Genomic DNA, 22,388 nt, shown 5'->3' with positions numbered 1-22,388 from the left:
CGGGTGAGGACTTAAAAAATAGTTTATTGTTTAAAGTATCACACACGTCCCCTTTCTGTGCCCATTGACCCCCTCAGCCCGCCGTCCTGCGCCCCGGGGCTCGGGGGAGGATTTTTAAAAACTGGATTGTCTTTGTGGTTGAGTTGTGAGAGCTCGTTATATATTCTGGACACTAGTCCCTTGGCACCCGGTTATTTCCAACATTAAATGAGATAATGGTCGTGAGAGGTTTATAAACGGTAAGAGTTCGTAGACTACGCGAGGGCGCTAACAAAGGGGAGGGACAGGCGCCCGGCTCGCGGCCCCGGCCAAGCCTCCGTCCTGCGCCCCCGCCCCCGCCCCGCGGCCGCCCCGCCCCCCGCCCTTTGACCCGCGCCGCTTCCGGTTGGAGACGTGGCTCAGGGCCGCCATCTTGGCAGTGGGTGAAGCGGCCGAGGCTCCTGTCAGGGGCAGCAGGTCCCGTCTCCCGGTGCGCCCCGTGCCGAGCCCGCCAGCCCAGCCCCGCGGAGCCGCCGCGAGCGCAGCCGCGTCCTCAGGATGGTAGGTCCGAGCCCAGGCCCCGCCGGCCCGACCCCTCCCGGGCCGGGAACCCGCCTTCCCCCGCCGCCCGGGAAGCAGTCCTGGGCCTGACCTCCCCGGGGTCCCGGACCCGACTCCACGGCCTCGGTCGCGGGGCCCGCGCCCCTCCCCCACCCCGGGCCCCTCTGCCGCGAGCCGGGGCCGGGTGTGCGGGAGCCTCCAGGGGTGCCCCCTGGACCCGCGCCGCGGCCATCGCGCCCATCCCGTCCGCCCGTGGGTGCCCGGGCTCGGCAGGCAGTGTCCGCCTTCCCTGCCCTCCGACCTCGGCTCGCCTCCCTCCTCGGTGTCCGTGGGCGCCGGGACGCCTTTTGTTTGTTCCGAAGAGGCACACGGGCGCGCTAGGGAGGAGGCGGGACGGAAGGCGTCACTTCGACCCGACTCTACGGACCCGAGTGTCCCCGAGACCTGCGCAGCCCCCCGAGCCTGTCGCGCGGAGGGGGTGCGGGGGCGCCGCCGCGGGAGACGGGGCGGTGGTGAGGCGCGCAGGCTGGGGCCGGGGGGCCGGGGGCCGGGAGGCTCCGGTGACGCAGGTGTGTGGCGGGCCCGGTGCGGAGGGGCCCGCGACCTGCCCTCCCCGGAGGCCTCGCGCTGTCCCGGCCGCTGTGCGGACAGAAGCCGCCGTGGGCGGGGCCGCTGCTGGGCGTGCGGGCCTTCACGGAGCGGGAGAAATGCTTCGGTTCCCAACGAGCTAGTAATTCATTTTTAGTGCACTTTTATGTCAGTCTTTTGTAGGGAGTTCTTTTTCTTTTTTATTCTATTTTTGTTAGTAGATTACTTGCTTTAAGCAGTGGTTCTCAACCTTCCTAAATGCCGCGACCCTTTAATACGGTTCCTCATGTTGTGGTGACCCCCAACCATAAAATTATTTTCGTTGCTACTTCATAACTGTAATTTTGCTACTGTTATGAATCGTCATGTAAATATCTGATATGCAGGATGTCTTTTCCGGGGTCGCGACCCACAGGTTGAGAACCGCTGCTTAAAGGCTCTTCCTACACACTGAAGAGAGCACGGTGTACAATCCGGTGCAATCGTGTTAAGTCCTATCGACAGCCTTTTACATGGGGACTGGATGGGGGAATTCATGCTTGGGCTTTTAAACACTGAAACTTTTTTTTTTTTAGCTTTAGGCATATAAACTGCATCAAGCAGGTTTGCCTCATAAGACTTTACTGTTGGACATAAAAATTTCCAAAATCTCCTCTTTTCATTTTCACTAGGAGGCTCAGTATTTGGATAATAATTTTTAAACTTCTTTTACATCCAGGTTGTATTTGTAGGGCATTTTAGAGCATATTCTAATTTTAATAGAAAAATTAAAGCATATATATATTTATATACGTAAAGGTAAATCTTTACAAAACGATGTTGGAACGTTCTTGGCACTTAGTACAGTAACTTCTCACTTAATGTCATCAATAGATTCTGGGACTTGAGGTGAAATGACATAAAGAAACCAGTTTTACTGTAGCTCCTCGATATAAACAGGAGTTAGGGTCTCATGGCATCTCATCAACATTTTAATGAAACAGTCTAGAATGAAACAATGTTATTTGGAGACCTATATTTTTAGTTCATTGATAACCAAGGGATGGTAAAGTTCTAGGTGTTGGTGATAAAGCATAAAATAAAAAACTGCATGTTATTTGGACACGTGTGCATATATATACAGTTGTGTCATGTTTAAATATGCATATGTCTCTGAATTATTTTGGACTTGGTATGAACTAGATACCCTAAGATTTGTGTATTCTGAAGAACATCATCTCAGTACATTCTGCTCTGTTGAGTCGTAATACTATTATTTCTGTGTAATGTTTTTGGATCCTATTCCTTTACAGAGTTATCCCTGGATAGTAAAAATGTCCAAATAAGGTGACATTTTATAATATTTTTTGGATCTAAAACTTGTTTGTGAGCCGTAACCGGTTTGGCTCAGTGGATAGAGCGTCGGCCTGCGGACTGAAGGGTCCCAGGTTCGATTCCGGTCAAGGGCATGTACCTTGGTTGCGGGCACATCCCCAGTGGGGGGTGTGCAGGAGGCAGCTGATCGATGTTTCTCTCTCATCGATGTTTCTAACTCTCTATCCCTCTCCCTTCCTCTCTGTAAAAAATCAATAAAATATATTTTAAAAAAAATAAAATAAAACTTGTTTGTGGAAGTTGATTTCCCCCCAAACATTTTATTTAAAAATTTTAAGTATCTAGAAAAGTTGAATTTTATAGTGAACACCCCTATAACCAGCTAGATTCTATAATTAACATTTCATTATACTTGTTAAATCACACATCTAATCATCCATTCCTTTATACATCTTCTCATTTTATGTTTCTCTATTTTTATATACATCTTTTTAAAAAGTGCATTTCAGAGTAAGTTGTAGACATCAGTTGATTATTTTTTAAGAATTCTTTATTATTGAAGGTATAACATATGCCCTTTTTCCCCTCTTTGAACCCCCTGCAGTTCCCCCTCTCCCCCCAGGCCTTCAGCACCCTATTGTGTGTGTCCATGGGTTATGCATATATGCATACAAGGTCTTTGATTGATCACCTCCCACCCACACAGCCTCCCCCGCCTTCCCTCTGAGATTCCGCACTCTGTTCCCTGCTTCCATGTCTCTGGATCCACTCCGTTCATCAGTTTATTTTGTTACTTAGATTCCACATGTGAGTGAGATCATGTGACACTTGTCTTTCTCTGACTGACTTTGTCACTCAGCATGATACTCTCCAGGCCCCTCCATGCTGCCTCAAAGGGTAAGAGATCCTTCTCTTTTACAGCTGCATAGTATTCCATGGTGTAAATGTACCCCAGCGTTTTTATCCACTCGTCTGCTGATGGGCCCTTGGGCTGTTTTCAGATCTTAGCTATTGCAAATTGTGCTGCTATGAACACAGGGGTGCATACATTCTCTCTGATTGGTGCTTTGGGTCTCTCAGTATATATTTCTAGAAGTGGGATTACTGGGTCAAATGGGAGTTCCATATTTAATTTTTTGAGGAAACTCCATACTGTTCTCCACAGTGGCTGCACCAGTCTGCATTCCCACCAGCAGTGCAGGAGGGTTCCTTTTTTCTCCACATCCTCGCCAGCACTTGTCATTTGTTGATTATTTGATGATAGCCATTCTGACAGGTGTGAAGTGATACCTCATTGTTGTTTTGATTTGTGTTTCACTGCTGATCAGTGACTTTGAGTATTTTTTCATGTCTCTTGGCCTTCTGTATGTACACTTTGGAGAAGTGTCTATTTAGGTCCTTTGCCCATTTTTTTTATTGGATTGTCTTCCTTTTGTTAAGTTGTATGAGTTCCTTATATATTTTGGGTATTGACCCTTTACCAGATGTATCATTGCCAAATATTCTCCCACACAGTGGCTCCCTTTTCGTTTTGGTGATGGTTTCTTTTGCTGTGCAGAAGCCTTTTATATAGATGTAGACCCATTTGTTTATTTTCTCCTTAGTTTCCTTTGCCCTTGGACAGTGGTTGGCAAACTGTGGCTTGTGAGCCACATGCGGCTCTTTGGCCCCTTGAGTGTGGCTCTTCCACAAAATACTGACTTCTGCGCATGGGCCACGAAGTTTCAATCCCACTGTACGTGCGCGCCCTCACGTGGCATTTTGTGGAAGAGTCACACTAAAGGGGCCAAAGAGCCGCATGTGGCTTGCGAGCTGCAGTTTGCCGACCACTGCCCTAGGAGATGTATTCGTAAACATATTGCTATGAGAGATGTCTGAGATTTTGCTGCCTATAGTTCCTTCTAGGATTTTTATGGTTTTTTTACTTATATTTAAGTCTTTTATTGATACCAGTTGACTTATGAAAAAAAAATTTATTTTGCCAAGCTGGGTCGCTCAGTGGTTGAGCATTGACTTATGAACCAGGAGGTCACAGTTCAATTCCTGGTCAAGGTACATGCCCAGCTTGCTGCTAGATCCCTGGTGTGAGATGTGCTGGAGGCAGTTGATCAGTGATTCTCTCTCATCATTGATGTTTCTCTCTGTCTCTCTCTCTCTCTCTCTCTCTTCCTTTCTCTCTGAAATAAATAATAAAAATAGATTTCCTTTGGCTTTAGTCACTGAAATTGGTACCAAACATCCTATGCTGTGAAGTCCTAGTAGAGAAATAAATGAACAAATGCAAAAACACATGGCTTATGATGACCTTGTTATAAAAAAAGAAATAGAAGTATAAAAAGGGCATCATTTTTCCGAGTTTTCTGTAAATTAATCAGAACATGTTCTTATTTTCTTAACATTTATAAAGTATTATAGTCATTTTTTTTCTTAGTGAACTTGATATTAAGTCTCATCGTAGCACCAGTCTGTAAAATATTTGCTTTTCTACAGAGTGCTGTTTTTTCTTATTTAAGTATAGGCATTGAGTAAACTTACTATAGTGTCCACGTTAAGTAAAAGTGATCACATAAAGTTCGGTTCCCAAAAGTTATTAGAAAGCTAGATTTGTTGCCCTAGCCAGTTTGGCTCAGTGGATAGAGCGTCGGCCTGCGAACTGAAAGGTCCCAGGTTTAATTCCGATCAAGGGCACATGCCTGGATTGTGGGCTCGGTCCCCAATGGGGGACTTGCAGGAGGCAGCCGAGCCATGATTCTCTCTCATCATGTATGTTTCTCTCTCTCTCCCCCTCTTCTTCCTCTCTGAAATCAATAAAAGTATATTTAAAAAAAAAAAAAGATAGATTTTGGGTTTGTATGATTGAACTACACATGATGGGGAAGAAACTGAAATCCTGTACAGTATTAACTGTTCCCAATTAGGGGATTATTGCTTTCTCCCCTCTTTTTCATTTATAATACAGCAACTGCACAGCTATTGTATTCTTGATGTATCTTTTTTTATTGTTTGAGAGGACAACAAAAAATGAAAGCGATTTTTTTGAGTTTCTACTGATTTGCCATTTATTTATTCTTCAAATAGGAAGTTCACTATAGAAGCTAAGAATGATGTCCTTTTATTTTTGTCCCCTACAAGCTTTTGTTTCAGAACAAAAACTTGTGATTAGCTTAAAACTCTCACTGAGTGAATTTTCAAGTTATAGGTTTTGTATATGGTCTGGATTTTATTTTAATCTTCCCTTCTTTTTTAAAATCTGTGATTACTTCATACAAAGATAAAATGGTCCTCCACTATCCTTAATATGATCATGAATTATGATGGAAAAAGTGGCTACTTAATTCTGGAAATGAGGAATACTGAAGCAAGGGATTGGAGAATGTCCTTGACATTTTTCTTTAGCGAATTGTGCATATATTTATGATGAATTACTACCTGTTATTCTTGGACCGCTATTATTGGTAGGGATGAAGGGATGATAGGCACCTATCTCTATCCCACACAAATACTATTCGAATACACATGATTTGTTTTGGTTAGGCAGTTTGCCATCTAGCAGCTTAACATTAATGTAAAATAGGTTCCAAAGTAGTTACTATTAGAGCAATGAGTGTGAAGTGGAGATATTGTACATTTTCTGTTGCTGTGAAGTTTTCAAATACTCAGATTTTTAGAATGTTAAGGATGCAAAGGCATGTTAGATTTCATATAAGCTAACCTCTAATTTAGGGATATTTCAAGAAGCAATTAAGTGACTTATTCAAGGTCATATAATTAGTAGCAGAGCAGAACAGAAACCTAATTCTCCTTGTTTCTTTACTCAAAGAACTTTCTGATCCATATAGTTAGGTCTGGGTAGGAGAGAGTTGTTATTTAATCCATAAACAAAGGACTAGCAAACACACACCATTGTATATATTAAGAGAAAAGCTGTTTGACAAAGCTCAACTCAATGTAGGATTTTTTAAAAATACATTTTTATTGATTTCAGAGAGAAAGGAATAGCAGAAACATCAATTATGAGAGAGAATTATTGATAGGCTGCTTCCTGCACGCCTCCCTACTGGGGATTGAGCCCACACCTGGGCATGTGCCCTTACTGGGATTGAACCGTGACCTCCTGGTTAGTGGGTCGATGCTCAATTATTGAGCTACACTGGCCGGGCGAGGAGAATTTTTTTTAACCATCCTGCAGAGATCATTTAACTTCTGTGACCTAGATTTTTTCCATCTTTAAAACAATCAAGGGCTCTTGAAAGTTTCTTATAAGTGTAAATCTTCTTTTCCCAAAATGTAAACAATAAGTGAAACAATTTTATGGGAATCATAGTCTTCCCCAAAGAAAATCAGATCTAGTTATAGTAGGAAACATTAATTTACCTTTTAGCATGTACTATATATTTTTATACTGTATCCTAATATATAAAAGCCCAGGGTTGTAACGACCAATCAGGAGGGAAGGCTGACGAACCCGGAAGTCCTTCAGTCAGCGCTGGGCTGCTGTGGTGACCCAGCACTGACTGCCCAGGGTGCTGAGACCCAGAGAGAGAGTCAGGGTCTGATCCGCGGCCTCAGTGGCAGCTGTTGATCAGTACTTGCCTCTCTCTCTTTCTCTTTCTTTCCAGGCTTTGCCAGCAGCCAGGCCTTTCTTTCTCTCCCAGCCTGGAGGGGCTGATGTTCAGCCCCACTGCCTCTCTGATCAGGCCGGAGATAGGCCCGGAGATGCTGACTGGCATAGGAACTGACCAATCAGAGCCAAATCTGGGTGCTGTGGGGAGCCAATGGCTGCCTAGGAGGTGGAGCTTTTGACGCTGACTGGCATTGAAACCGACCAATCAGAACCAAAATGACCAGCAGAGGAGGGCAGTTGGGGGTGAGATCAGGCCTGAAAGGGGGGGGGGGGCAGTTGTGGGCGAGATCATGCCGGGAGGGGAGGGCCATTGGGGGCAAGATCAGGCTGGCAGGGGAGGGCAGTTGGGGGCAACCAGGCCGGCAGAGGAGGGTAGTTAGGGGCGATCAGGCAGGCAGGCAGAGGCAGTTAGGGGCAACCAGGCCGGCAGGGAGGCCAGTTAGGGGCAATCAGGCAGGCAGGCAGGTGAGCAGTTAGGAGCCAGCGGTCCCAGATTGCGAGGGGGATGCCCAACTGCCAGTTTTCGGGCCTAAATCGGCAGTTGGACGTCCCCCAAGGGATCCCCTATTGGAGAGGGTGCAGGTTGGGCTGAGGGAACCCCTCCTTCGTGCACGAATTTTGTGCACTGGGCCTCTAGTATTATAATCATTATTAAACATCAGTAAACATTTATGTGAAGAGGAGTTTTATTACTTCAAAGCATTTAAGAAAATGAATATTAATTTAGAATAGGTTAAATTTATCTTGTTTAGAGAGGACCATACCTTCCAGCCATGCATAACTCAGCGAATAGAAAACTTAAAGCTTCATGGACCCTATAATTGTGGTATGTGGTGTCTTGGGTTTTTCAAGGTTTAAAGTCATACTTAGTGGGGGAGCATTTTGGTCTTACTTTGGGAGCCTTATTTTGCTTGAATGTGGATAAAGGAATGACCCAAAGAGAGTTTCAGAGCTTTCCTGCTTAGAACCTACTTTTTTGCCCATACTGTTCCCTCAATTCATCAAGCATAGTTTAAATGCTATTTCTTCTATCAAGTCATCCCTGATCTTACCATTTTGAAGTACTCTCTTCCTCCTCTGAATTCACATAGCACATTACTTGACAGTCTGCCTACCTAGTATTACAGTTTTTTAGGTTTATCTTACCCCTATTAGACTTTTTTTTTTCATTGAGGTATAACTGAGATATAACATACTCGTTTTGGGTGTACAATGTAATGTTTCAATATTTATATATTTTGGGAAATTATCACAAGTCTAATTAACATCTGTTATGATGCTAATTAGTTATGAAAATTTTTATAGAAAATTTGAATTTAAAATTGTTTATAGCCCTGGCTGGGTGACATAGTTGTTGGAGCTTCCTCCCATACACAAAAAGGTTGAGTTGCAGGTTTGAATCCCTGTCAGGGGACATGCCTAGGTTGCGGGTTCCATCCCTGGTCATGTTCGGGAGGCAACCAATTGATGTTTCTCTCCCCTCCCCCCCATCAGTAAAAAAAAATATCTTCTGGTGACGATTTAAAAAAAATTTTTATGTAAGATGAGGGTAGAATACCAAGCTAGTTCCTCTTAATATTCTCAAAGAACATCTAGTGTGTATAGTAGCTGTTCAATAAATATTTAGTTAGTTCTAATAATATTGCTAAAGTGAAATTCCCAATAAAACGAAGTGGATGAATTGCCCCTTTCCATAGCATACAACTTTCTGGTTATAGGTTGCCTTTTGTTCCTTTTTCCCTTTTATGTTGGCAATGATGTTATTTTTTATCTAAATTCTGTCTGTATGGTATGGAGGCATTTTTAATTTCGGCTACTGAAGAACTACCCTGAAACCTACAACATTGTTTCTCTCTCTTTTTTTTTTTTTAAATGTTTTTTTTTAAAATATATTTTATTGATTTTTTTACAGAGAGGAAGGGAGAGAGATAGAGAGTCAGAAACATCAATGAGAAAGAAACATCGATCAGCTCCTCCTGCACATCTCCCACTGGGGATGTGCCCACAACTCAGGTACATGCCCTTGACCGGAATCGAACCTGGGACCCCTCAGTCCACAGGCTGATGCTCTATCCACTGAGCCAAACCGGCTTTGGCTAAATATTTTTTAATTGATTTTAGCGAGAGGGGTAGAGAGATAGAAACATCTTTTTAAAAAATGTATATATTTTATTGATTTCAGAGATGAAGGGGGAGAGAAAGAGATAGACAGAAACATCAATGATGAGAATCATCAATCGACACACCCCTCACCCGGGATCAAGCCCACAACCCTGGCATGCACCATGACCAGGAATTGAACCGTGACCTATTGGTTCATAGATGATGTTCAGCCACTGAGCCACCCCAGCCAGGCAACATTGTTTCTAACAGGATTATTATTAGACTAGAGGCCTGGTGCACAAAATTCGTGCATTGGCGGGGGGTGGGGGTTCCTCAGCCCAGCCTGCACCCTCTCCAATCTGGGACCCCTCAGGGGATGTCTGACTGCCAGTTTAGGCCCAATCCCTGTGGCAGTCGGACATCCCTCTCACAATCCGGGACTGCTGGCTCCCAACCGCTCGCCTGCCTGCCTGCCTGATTGCCCCTAATCGCTTCTGCCTACCAGCCCGATCACCCCCTAACCCAGCCATGGGCAAACTATGGCCCGCGAGCCGGATCCGGCCCGTTTGAAATGAATAAAACTAAAAAAAAAAAAAAAAAAGACCGTACCCTTTTATGTAATGATGTTTACTTTGAATTTATAACAGTTCACACAAACACTCCATCCATGCTTTTGTTCCGGCCCTCCGGTCCAGTTTAAGAACCCATTGTGGCCCTCGAGTCAAAAAGTGTGCCCACCCCTGCCCTAACCACTCCCCTGATAGCCCGATCGCCCCCAACTGCCCTCCCCTGCCAACCTGATCCCCCCAACTGCCCTCCACGCAGGCCCAGTTGCCCCCAACTGCCACCCCTGCTGGCCTGGTCGCCCCCAACTGCCCTCCCTTGCCAGCCATCTTGTGGCTGTGGGTGCCGCCATCTTTGAGGACGTGGCAGTCAATTAGCATATTCCCTCCTTATTGGCTGTGGGAACTGCCATCTTTGAGGGTTTGGCAGTCAGTCAGCATATTCCCTCATTGGCTGTGGGTGCTGCCATCTTTGCAACGGTATGAGGGTCAATTAGCATATCCCCTCTTTATTAGATAGGATATTTTAGATATGGCCTTTTTATTTAAGCAGCATACTAATATATGTCTGAGAGTTCAATCTAAGCAGTACTTTCTCTAGATAGACATTTGATTTTATGTACGTAAGTTGTGCTATGGTTAGTATCCTTACTTAATAGGGACTTATTCCCTGGTCAGTGTGGCTCAGTTGGTTGAGTGTCATCCCATGCACTAAGAGGTCACCAGTTTGATTCCAGGTCAGAGCACATGCCCAGGTTGTGAGCTCAATCCCTAGTAAGGGGTGTGCAGGAGGCAGCCGATCCAGTGTTTCTCTCTCTCTCCCTCTCTCTTCCTCTGGCTCTAAAAATCAATTAAAAACATTTGTTCGTTTGTTTTTTAAAGCACAGGGACTTATTTATTTATTTTTTTAAAATATATTTTATTGATTTTTTACAGAGAAGAAGAGAGAGGGATAGAGAGTTAGAAACATCGGTCAGCTGCCTCCCGCACGCCCCCCAGTAGGGATGTGCCCGCAACCAAGGTACATGCCCTTGAATGGAATCGAACCTGGGACCCTTCAGTCCGCAGGCCGACGCTCCATCCACTGAGCCAAACCGGTTCGGCACAGGGACTTATTTTATTCCTTCAAAACCTAAGTTAGGGGACCATAACTTCCTAGGATTGTAGTTCTCAGCTGTGTGTGTGTGTGTGTGTAGGGCTGGCCCTTACAAGGATTACATTTACAATATGCTCTCATTTATTAGTACTGTTTCTCATTGCATAAAGTGATTCTCTATGGGCCATTTGAGAATTACTGTTTTAGGGGATCTATGAATTCCCAGAAATTTTAAGTCAAATTTTGTAGGGAATCTGTGTCCATTATTCGAATATCAAAATATTGACAAACCCATAAAAGTAAAAATTTGTTGCCTTGAAGTGACATAATTTTTTTTAATGAAATGCATTTCTTGGCAAGTTTATTATTAGTAATGGTGCTATTTTACATTGTGAATATGTGATATAAGTTGTATAATACTTTGGCTTATGGTTTCATCATATTCATTTGGCCCTCATAATAGCTTGTTAGGAAGGTAGTTAGATGATGCTCCATTTTATAGGCGAAGAAACTGAGTCTAAGAGAAGTTGAGTAACTTAAGGTCAGACAGTAAGTAGAACAACAAAAACTAGAATCCAGTCTTCTCGCTCCCAGTCATTTGGTTTTTCTAGTATATCAAAGTGGTTCTTTGCAAATTCAGAAGACTATTCTGATTTACTTAATTGTTGGGAAAAGGAGAAACCAATGTGAGCTTATCCTAAATATCTGAGCATTCTTCCATTTTCCTGATGAGAATATTAAGAAAAGTTTTTGTTCATTGGAATATATAAACTTTTAGGAGTGTAGCACAGATAGTCAAATGTATTCTTAAAGTATTTTAAAACTTACTTATCCCACTCCTAGGACTATATCCCAAGAAACCAGAAACACCAATCAGAAAGGATATATGCACCCCTGTGTTCATAGCAGCACAATTTACAATAGCTAAGATTTGGAAACAGCCTAAGTGCCCATCAGCAGATAAGTGGATTAAAAAACAGCGGTACGTCCGTACAATGGAATACTACGCTGCTATAAAAAAGAAGGAACTTTTAACATTTGCAACAACATGGATGGAACTGGAGAACATGCTAAGCGAAATAAGCTAGTCGGAGAAAGATAAATTTCACATGATCTCACTCATATGTGGGATATAATGATCAATATAAACTGATGAACAAGAATAGATAGATCTAGAGACAAATGGTAGCGGAGGAGGGGTTAGAGAGCAACCAAAGGACTTGTATGCATGCATATTAGCATAACCAATGGACACAGACACTGGGGGCTTGCCCTGGGTGGGAATGGCTGGGTGGAGGGGTGTCAGTTGGGGAAAAAGGAGACATATGTAAAACTTTAGACAAAAGGAAAAAAATAAAAGAAAAAACCACTTATAGATACATGTTTTATATAAAAATTCTAGAAAAGTGGTAATTCAAGAAGTGGACCTGGTGATTATGATGGTGATGCTTGTGAAGAATTTGGATACATTTTTTTCATGAATATAAGAATGGAAAGAAGTAATTATTTGTAAATTAAAATTTTTTAAAATATATTTTACTGATTTTTTACAGAGAGAAAGGGAGAGGGATAGAGAGTTAGAAACATCGATGAGAGAGAAACATCGATCAGCCGCCTCCTGCATACTCCCCGCTGGGGATATGCCCGCAACCAAGGTACATGCCCCTGACCGAATCGAACCCGGGACCCTTGAGTCCGCAGGCCAACGCTCCATCCTCTGAGCCAAACCGGTTTGGGCTAAAATTTTTTATTTTTTGTTAATTCTCACCCGAGGGTATTTTTTCCATTGAGGGAAAGGGAAGGAGGAAGAGAGAGCGAGAGAGAAAGAGAGAGAGAGACATTTATGTGAGACAGACTCATGCATTAGTTGTCTCCAGCATACACCCCGACTGGGGCTGGAAACGAACCTGCAACCCAGGTACATGCCGTTGACTAGGAATCAAAGCCAAGGCTGATGCTCTAACCACTTATCAACACTGGCCAGGGCTCAATTAAAATTTTTGTATAATTTTTATTTATTTATATTTTTTGTTAATTCTCACCCAAGGATATATTCCATTGTTTTTTTGTTTTGTTTTGTTTAAGACAGAGTGGGAAGGGGAGTGACAGAGAGAGAAACATTAATGTGAGAGAGATACGTTATTTGGTTGCCTCTGCATGTGCCCTGACCAGGGCTGGGGATGGAGCCTGAAATGGAGGACGTGCCCAGGAATGAAACCTGGGACCTTTCTGTCCACGGGCTGACGTGCTATCCACTGAGCCAAACCCGCTAGGGCAGGACAGTTGATTGGAGGTAAATCAATCAGTAAAAATAAAAATCTCTCAGTAGAGGGAAATATTTATACAAGATAACAATCACTTTTCCAATATAAATTATTTACTTAGCTGCTTGGAAATACAGTAAAGCATGATGGTAATTATTTCCTAAATAGCATAATTGATCAATAAGGACATTATGTTCTCCTTTGGTTATTTTTTATTTTTTTTAAATATATGTTACTGATTTTTTACAGAGAGGAAGGGAGAGAGATAGAGAGTTAGAAACATCGATGAGAGAGAAACATCGATCAGCTGCCTCCTGCACATCTCCCACTGGGGATGTGCCTGCAACCCAGGTACACGCCCCTGACCGGAATCGAACCTAGGACCTTTCAGTCCGCAGGCCGACACTCTATCCACTGAGCCAAACCAGTTTCGGCTCCTTTGGTTATTATAAAACTGTATTGATATATTGAAACTATAAGAATATTTATTTGAAATAACTAACTTGTTTTTTCTTCAAGCTCCTCACCTATACAAGACAGGTTTCTGTAAAGCTGGGAAGCCTCACCAGTAGGATGTTGACATTTCAGTGGTCGTATCTTAGCATTGAGGCTTCTTCCCTAATGTGTAAATAATCTTTCTGTTACTTGTACTTGTGAATTCTTGGGTTCCCTCACTGAAAAACTGTAAACATTGTACTTAATTTTCTTAATCCCCTACCAATGGCATTAGAGTTCTCCTCATCTTCCTTTGGTGCTTTATTTATTTTGTTTAATGAAATGCCAGACTCCAAAAAAAAAGGCTGTTGGTCTTGATCTTTGCCCAGTGACAAGACCTGTGTGGAACATTGAGTTATTTAGATTTTCATTTTACAGATTGTTTACATATCTGGAGTAGGATAGGGTGGGATGGGAAAGTTAATCAAAGAACAGGAGATAAATTTAAACTTGCTAGATTGGTTCCATATTCTAGGTAAAAATGAAAACAAAGGCCAGGGTCTTATAAACCTTTAGTCTGTGTGATCAGACCTCTGTTTTGGCTGTGGAAATCTCTGTTCTTAGAAAAAGTTCAAGCTATTCTTTAAAAAAATTTTTTAATGTATTGATTTTAGAGAGAGGGAGGAAGGGGGAGAGAATCATTGTTTTGTTGTTTGATTTATTTATGCATTCATTGGTTGATTCTTGTATGTGCCCTGATCAGGGATCAAACCTGCAACCTTTGTGTAGCTGGATGATGCTGTAACTAACTGAGCTACCCAGCCAGGGCTAAACTATTCTTTACGAGCCTGCCCAAGCAGAGAGCAGCCCAGTTCTGGAGTCACAGGAAGCCCGTTAATGTATTTATAGATTTGGAAAAAGTTATTTCTTTACTAAGTTTGCTTTAAGTATATTATTGAAATATAGGAATAATAGCTTCATTTTCCTCTACTTTAGCTTTGTCTTATGAATTACTATAATTAAAAGAACTATGAAGTAGAGTTTGAAAGTCATTCTAATAGTAGTTATGCCAGTAAATAACTGAGTATGTCATTCTATGGAAGATCTAAAAATGTTGAGAAAACAGATGTGAAGAAATAATTAATTATTACTTATTTGTTTGTGTGTTACTGGCAGGTGCTGTTGGCAGCAGCAGTCTGCACAAAAGCAGGAAAGGCTATTGTTTCTCGACAGTTTGTGGAGATGACTCGAACTCGCATTGAGGGCTTGTTAGCAGCTTTTCCAAAGCTTATGAACACTGGAAAACAACATACATTTGTTGAAACAGAGAGTGTAAGATATGTCTACCAGCCTATGGAGAAACTGTACATGGTACTGATCACTACCAAAAACAGTAACATCTTAGAAGATCTGGAAACCCTCAGGCTCTTCTCAAGAGTGGTAAGAGTCCTTCTGTAATAGTAGGTTACAGTCTTTTGCTTTAAGTTTTCTGTGTGAAACTGTTTTTACCGAAAGCAACTGATTGCATGCTCCATGCTCCCTCACCCCTCCCAGCAGCTTACTGCTACCGGCTCTATTCATTCAGCAAACACTTACTGAGGGTCCTCATGGGCTATAGGTTCCCAAAAGAGAATGTGGGCACTTTCCTTTCCTAGTTCTTAAGTGGTTACTGTAATCTGCCTTTGTTTGCCTGAATTATGGGATAATGTCCTTTACATAAGACTTACTAGCCAGTGGCCAGGCAGCCCAGGTTTGCAAAGGCTCTCCCCATGCCGTGGCCCTCACCATGATACCCAAGAGGAAGGTCAGCTTTGCTGACGTGTGGCAAAGGAAGAGCCCAAAAAGAGGTCAGCGAGCTTGTCAGCTAAACCTACTCCTGCAAAAGCGGAAATGAAGCCAAAAATGGCAGCAGGAAAGGATAAATCTGTAGACAAAAAAGTGCTAACAAAGGGAAAGGGGGGCAACGGGGTAACTGGCCGAAGTGGCTGACCAGCAACCTAAAGAAAATCTACCTGCAGGAAACCAGGAGAGCCCAGCCTCGGATGAAGCCGGAGAGAAAAAAGCCAGGGCTGGTTAATGTCATATACCTGTCTCATCAGGGTTCCTGTCTTCCCTTCTTGCACAATCCAGAGGGGTATTTTTATCACTTATTTTATAAATGCAAGTGGTTTTTTTTTTGTTTTGTTGATTTTTTACAGAGAGGAAGGGAGAGGGATAGAGAGTTAGAAACATCGATGAGAGAGAAACATCAATCAGCTGCCTCCCGCACACTCCCCACTGGGGATGTGCCCTTGACCGGAATCGAACCTGGGACCCTTCAGTCTACAGGCCGATGCTCTATCCACTGAGCCAAACCGGTTAGGGCAATGCAAGTTTTTAATAGCTCTAGAAACACTTTTTAAGAAGGAGGGACTTCTGCCCTAGCCAGTTTGTCTCAGTGGATAGAGCATCGGCCTGCGGACTCAAGGGTCCCGGGTTCGATTCCGGTCAAGGGCATGTGCCTTGGTTGTGGGCCCATCCCCAGTAGGGGGTGTATAGGAGGCAGCTGATCGATGTTTCCCTCTCATCGATATTTCTAACTCTCTGTCCCTCTCCTTTCCGCTCTGTGAAAAAGCAATAAAATATGTTTAATATATGTATATATACATATATATATTTTTTTATTTTTAAAAAAAGGAGGGACTTCTACCTCGTCCAATTTTTTTTAAGTGTAAATGCTTTTTTGAAAAAGGTGAAATCATTTGCTGGTTGTTTTTTGGTACAAACATCAGCATGTATTGGCTACCTCCTACACACATTGTACTGGGGATGGAGCCCGCAACCCCAGAATCGAACCAGCAACCTCCTGGTGTGAGTCGATACTCAACCATTGAGTCACACTGCCCGGGCTAATATGTCTTGAACATTTAAAATTCTATTCACATGTTTTTGGTAGGACTGTTTCCTAAAGAAAACCACTCCTAATCTTGGCTCTCCTTGTCAGAATTGTGTGCATCTGTAACATCTTCAGTGTGGTAGTCCAGCTTTCCTAGTAACTTTGTTAATGTGCTGGGAAAGATTTGAATTTGACTGTAGAGTATATGATATTAAATTGTGAATTAGTGGGACTTTGATGTAACAGCATATCAACATTTGAAGATATGGGTACTTGCTACTCTATTAAGGCAAATTAGCTTCCAATTTTTAAGCTGGAAAGTTACTGGAATAACTGTTTAGAAAAGAATCACAACTACATGATTCTTTATGTTAAGAATTGAGTACAAATGGAAATGTCTATACATATCCTCAAAACAATCAATAAAATCAAGTATGAATACAGTTTTAAAGCACACACAAAAAATACATTGATATAAATACACACAAAGACTTTATGCCAGAATCTTGCTTAAAATAGAGTTAGAAGGAGTTAATGAAGGGATTCAGGTTTATTGAAATTTGTGTAAAGAATAAGACCTGAAAAACATAACTGCTCATAATCTTTCTTTTCCATTGCTGTCCATGATTAGATCCCTGAATATTGCCGAGCCTTAGAGGAGAATGAAATATCTGATCACTGTTTTGATTTGATATTTGCTTTTGATGAAATTGTTGCCCTGGGATACCGGGAGAATGTTAACCTGGCACAGATCAGAACCTTCACAGAAATGGATTCTCACGAGGAGAAGGTGTTCAGAGCAGTCAGAGAGGTAAATAGTTTCTCCTCTGGGACTGCCAGTTTGTTTGTCTTTCTTTCATCTTCACTATCTGATTTTCCTGTTTTTATTTGTTGTATAGACTGTACTGAAAGCCACATCCATATACGTATGTCTCTTTTCGTAGACTCAAGAACGTGAGGCCAAGGCTGAGATGCGGCGTAAAGCAAAGGAATTGCAACAGGCCCGACGAGATGCAGAGAGACAGGGCAAAAAAGCACCGGGATTTGGGGGATTTGGGAGTTCCACAGTCTCTGGAGGCAGCACAGCTGCCATGATTACAGAGACCATCATTGAAACTGACAAACCAAAAGTGGCCCCTGCGCCAGCCAGGTAAAATCCAGGGTATCACCAGCAGCCCTAGATTGGCAGGTGAAGGCTGTGTGTGTCTTTTTTGGAGTGATACCAGATTTTTAGGCAAGCTGTAAATAACGAGTGACTTGATGGAGTAAGATGTAATACTGAATTTGTTACATTATATGGGGATAAAGGAGAAATCTGAATGTGGTGTTTTCCTTTTGTGCAAAGCAGAGTTCTTTTCTAAATTATACCATGACCTCAGTTTCCTCTGAGAGTTGCCCTATTTTGGGAGAGGAGGGAAATTTAACTGTTTATGGAATTTGGGTTTTAAATTTTTATTTTTATTTATTTTTAGCTAATTCTCACCTGAGGATATATTTTCCTTTGATAGTTAGAGAGAGTGGGAGGTAGGGAGGAGGCAAGAGAGGGGTGAAGGGAGGGAGAGGGGAAGGATGGAGAGGGAGAGTGGCAGACAGACAGATGGACATTAATGTGAGAGAGACACATTGATTGCTTGCCTCCTGCATGATCCCTGAATGGGGCCGGGGGTTGAACCTGCAACCCAGGTACGTGCCCTTAACAGGGAGTTGAACCATAGGCCCTTCGGTTGGGAGGGCTGAGCAACACCGGCCAGGGCAGGAATGTGGATTTTTGATCTGGAGTTCATGAATGGATTTCAAGGAGAATTTGTGACTGCATGAAATTATATGTAAAAGTTTATTAGTATACAGGTGTATTTACCTGGATGGACGATACAACGTTTTCATCAGATCATGCTTGCTTATAAAAGTATAGCTTTGGTCTTCAGGTACTTAAAGCTTACATATTAATAGTGACTCAGCTGCCCGTTCGGGCAGGGAATAGTCTAGTCTACTAACTACTAGGTCACTTGGGTTTTCCCCTTGAGTTCTTCACATTCCTCTTAAAGATCAGCTTCAGGGACAGCTTCAAAGATAGAAGGTTATTAATTAATTGTGGTTTTTTAAAAATTAAGTGTATATCTTTTCTTATTTTGTATTCTTCCACTTAGGCCTTCAGGCCCCAGCAAGGCTTTGAAACTTGGAGCCAAAGGAAAGGAAGTAGATAACTTTGTGGACAAATTGAAATCTGAAGGTGAAACTATCATGTCCTCCAATATGGGCAGGCGTACCTCTGAATCCACCAAAGTGTATGTTCCACCCATTAACATGGAAAGGTAAGTAGTAACCTTTTCAGTAAGAACAACCACATAATGTTTAAAAATATTTCAGTGACTGTAAATTCTTTCTTTCTTTTAATTTTTTCAGATTTAAAAGACTTACCTAGAGTATATTCTAGGTTATTAACATGAAGTCTTTTTTATTATTATTTTTTTTTTGTATACTTTAACCATGATTAGGGACTCTTAACTTCTCTTTTCAGTGAAGTTTAAAACTTACCTTTTGCCTGGTCGATGTGGCTCAGTGGTTGAGCTTCGACCTATGAATCGAGGTTCAATTCTCTGTCAAGGCACATACCCTGCTGCATGCCCCCCACCGGAGGAGCCCGCAACCCGGGCATGTGCCCTAGACGTGAATCAAACCCAGGACCCTTCAGTCCGCAAGCAGACGCTCTATCCACTGAGCCAAACCAGCTAGGGCTTATCTATTTTTTTGTGTGTTATCTTTCTGAGGAGAATAGACTATATCTAGGTGAATAAAAATACTGTGTATAGTCTGTTTTCTCCTTTTTATATGTAAGTGATAGCGTACAAGACATTTTCCAGTTGCTTTTTTCACTTGATTATTTTGGAGACAAGAATTTCCTTAATTTGAAGCTCCAGAGACGACATCGAAATGCATTGCCTTACCATAAACTGGATCTTGTACTACTACTTAAAGGACATCATTAGGTCAATTAGGACTAAATTGGCATATAGATAGTTCATTAGGTAAAAGTATTGTACCAGTATAAATGTGTGAAGTTAATAACAGTACAAAGGTTATGTAAAAGAATATCAATAGTCTTAAAAAATGTACTCTTAAGTATGTAGGGGGAAAGGCCATGATGTATATTATCTGCCTCTAAATGGTTCATAGGAAAAAATCAAATATACAGTATTTATGGAGAGAGAGTATGCAAACGATAAAACAAATGGGGTAAGATGTTAATCATGGATAAAATGACTATACATGTATTCCTGGTATAATTTTAATTTTTTAATATTTGAAATTATTTTTTCTTTTTTAAAAATTATTTTAAAATAGAAGCTTTTTAAGTGGTCATCCACTTTTCTTCACAACTGCCTAATACTTTTTTTTGTGGTTATGTATTTAAGCGCTGCCCTATTGATGGGCATTTGAATTGTTTCCAAACCTGCATTTTTTTGTGAATAACTTACTGTATTGTTTGCATGGGTAAGAATTTAAATGTAGGATGAGAATTGCTGAATTGAGGGTATAATGCTTTAATTTTTGATACATATAGGGCAGGGCAAAAGTAAGTTTACAGATTGTTGTATGGAAAATAATACAATAATCCTATATAATGGAAGGGTAATATTCAAACTGACCCTAACAGCAGAAAGACTGGGAATGACTGGTCACTATGACACACACTGACCACCAGGGGGCAGACACTCAATGAAAGAGCTGCCCACTGGTGGTCAGTGTGCTCCCACAGGGGGAGCTCTGCTCAGCCACAAGCCAGGCTGATGGCTGCCAGTACAGCGGTGGTGGTGGGAGCCTCTCCCGCCTCCTCAACAGCGTTAAGGATGTCTGACTGCAGCTTAAGCCTGGTCCCCGCTGGCAAGTGGACATTCCCCGAGGGCTCCTGGGCTGCCAGAGGGATGTCTGACTGCCAGCTTAGGCCCAGTTCCCCAGGGAGCGGGACTAAGCCAGCAGGTGGACATCTCCCAATGGGTCCCAGACTGTGAGAGGCACAGGCCGGGCTGAGGGACACCCCCTCCCCCCCAGTGCACAAATTTTTGTGCACCGAGCCTCTAGTTAATAAATAATTGCCCAGCCGGTGTAGCTCAGTGGTTGAGTGTCGACCCATGAACCGGGAGGTCACAGTTTGATTCCCAGTCAGGGCACATGCCCAGGTTGCGGGCTTGATCTCCAGAATGGGGAGTGCAGGAGGCAGCCAGTTCTCTCTCATCATTGATGTTTCTATCTATCTCTCCCTCTCCCTTCCTCGCTGAAATCAATAAAAATATATTTAAAAATAAATAAATAATATAAGAATTAACTGATTTGTGTGCTCACAGCTGTAGGCCTGCTTTTCCCCCACCCTGTATAGCAGCAGCACCTTAAAATAAGTTGTGGATGGCTAATCACCCACAACCTTCTTGAACAAATTTATTATTTTTCCTTATAGTGTGCACATGAAGATTGAGGAAAAAATCACACTAACCTGTGGACGGGATGGAGGACTACAGAATATGGAGTTGCATGGCATGATCATGCTTAGGATCTCGGATGATAAATTTGGCCGAATTCGTCTTCATGTGGAAAACGAAGATAAGAAAGGGGTGCAGCTACAGGTGTGTAGAGACTTCTGATAAGGGAGTATTAAGACTTTTGTTTGAATACTTAACACAGTCCTGCCAACTGGAGTTCCTCATATGAACCACAGAACACAGAAAATTATTACAGTTGTATAACTAGTGCCATTCTAGATGCATAGGTAAGAAGTTAATTTGTTGCATATAGTGGGTGCCTTGAGGCAATATATCTCTTCTCAAGCCGTTTGTGATTGACAGCAGCTCTATTTTATTTTTTTACAGCAGCTGTGTTAAAATGGCCTTTTAATGTTGGAATTGAATGGAAAGTCATTTTAAAATCTAATAAAAAGTAAAATCTAATCAATGGCTTCATACTAACAAAGGTGCAGAGAGACACTTATCTGTTACTGTTATGTAAAGAATAAAATTATTTAGGATATTACTTGAAATACAGTTTGTTTTTTTTAAAAAGTCTTTAAACTTAATAAGGAAGTATTTTATTAAAACAGATTATGATACCAAATTTACTCTTTCTGCCCTGTTTTAACTACCAATGCTTGTTTTATTATCTGAAGGGCAGTGTCTAATGGCATAAAATCCTTATGAAATAAATGTGCGTGTCCCACCTACCTGAATGGGTATGTGATGTCCTTTATATTATTACAGTTGTTCTTGTCAGGCTTTCTTTAGATGGTTGATTTTATTTCTCTTATCACAAGAATGTATTCTTCGGGGAAGGATGTGTTTTTGTCAACTTCGTGTTCTGAAGTAGTGCTTCTATTATTTGACACCAGTTTTGCTGGCTCTTAAAATACATGTAGGTTGTTACCCAAAAGTTATTTTTCCTTTTTTCTCCTAATACGACTTCTTTTTATTTTATTTTGTTGTTGTTAATCATACCTGAGGATATTTTTCCTTTGATTTTTTTGGGGGAGTGGAAGAGAGAGGGAAAGATAGAGATAAGCCTCAATGTGAGAGAGACACATTAATTGGTTGCCTCCTGCATGAGCCCCATCTGGGCTTGGGCCAGGGACGAGCCTACAACCAAGGTACGTGCTTTTGACCAGAATCAAACCCAGACCCTTTGGGCCACAGGCCGATGCTCTATCCACTGAGCCAAACCAGCCAGGGGTATGACTTCTTTTTAAAAGATTAGACCATCTTACTTGGCCTGAGTTTAGTGCTCTGGGCAAGATTTCAACTAAACTTTCCACGGAGCTTTTTCCTCTCTTGCCTCTTTAAGTATAAAGCCAGGACTGCTATGTGACCCAGGCAGCTGATCAACGTGTGACCCTTAGTTTTGTTTGTATGTTTGTTTTTTAATATATTTTATTGATTTTAGGGAGAGAGAGAGAGAGAGAGAGAGAGAGAGAGAGAGAGAGAGAGAGAGAGAGAAAGAAATATCA

At 42.1% G+C, this 22,388-nt stretch overlaps 1 protein-coding gene across 2 annotated transcripts in view; it reads left to right on the top strand.

Moving 5' to 3' along the window:
- The first annotated feature begins 384 nt into the window (after positions 1–384).
- Positions 385–22,388, top strand: part of ARCN1 (archain 1) — a 31,684-nt gene continuing 9,680 nt past the window's right edge. Inside the window, exons 1-7 of one of the 2 annotated variants that reach the window (XM_036324108.1) lie at positions 390–540; positions 13,612–13,717; positions 14,704–14,967; positions 17,034–17,213; positions 17,347–17,552; positions 18,550–18,714; positions 20,856–21,021. In XM_036324108.1, coding sequence (XP_036180001.1) covers positions 14,770–14,967; positions 17,034–17,213; positions 17,347–17,552; positions 18,550–18,714; positions 20,856–21,021 — 915 coding nt within the window. In that variant the 5' untranslated portion in view covers positions 390–540; positions 13,612–13,717; positions 14,704–14,769. Of the gene's footprint in view, positions 541–13,611; positions 13,718–14,703; positions 14,968–17,033; positions 17,214–17,346; positions 17,553–18,549; positions 18,715–20,855; positions 21,022–22,388 lie in introns of both variants that reach the window. The other variant, XM_036324107.1, reaches the window with a different exon arrangement.

The sequence above is a fragment of the Myotis myotis genome, unplaced genomic scaffold (genome assembly GCF_014108235.1).
Source record: "Myotis myotis isolate mMyoMyo1 unplaced genomic scaffold, mMyoMyo1.p scaffold_m19_p_10, whole genome shotgun sequence".
NCBI classification, from domain to species: domain Eukaryota; kingdom Metazoa; phylum Chordata; class Mammalia; order Chiroptera; family Vespertilionidae; genus Myotis; species Myotis myotis.
The sequence above is the reverse complement of the archived record's forward strand: the minus strand, read 5'-3'. Positions and strand labels throughout refer to the sequence as shown.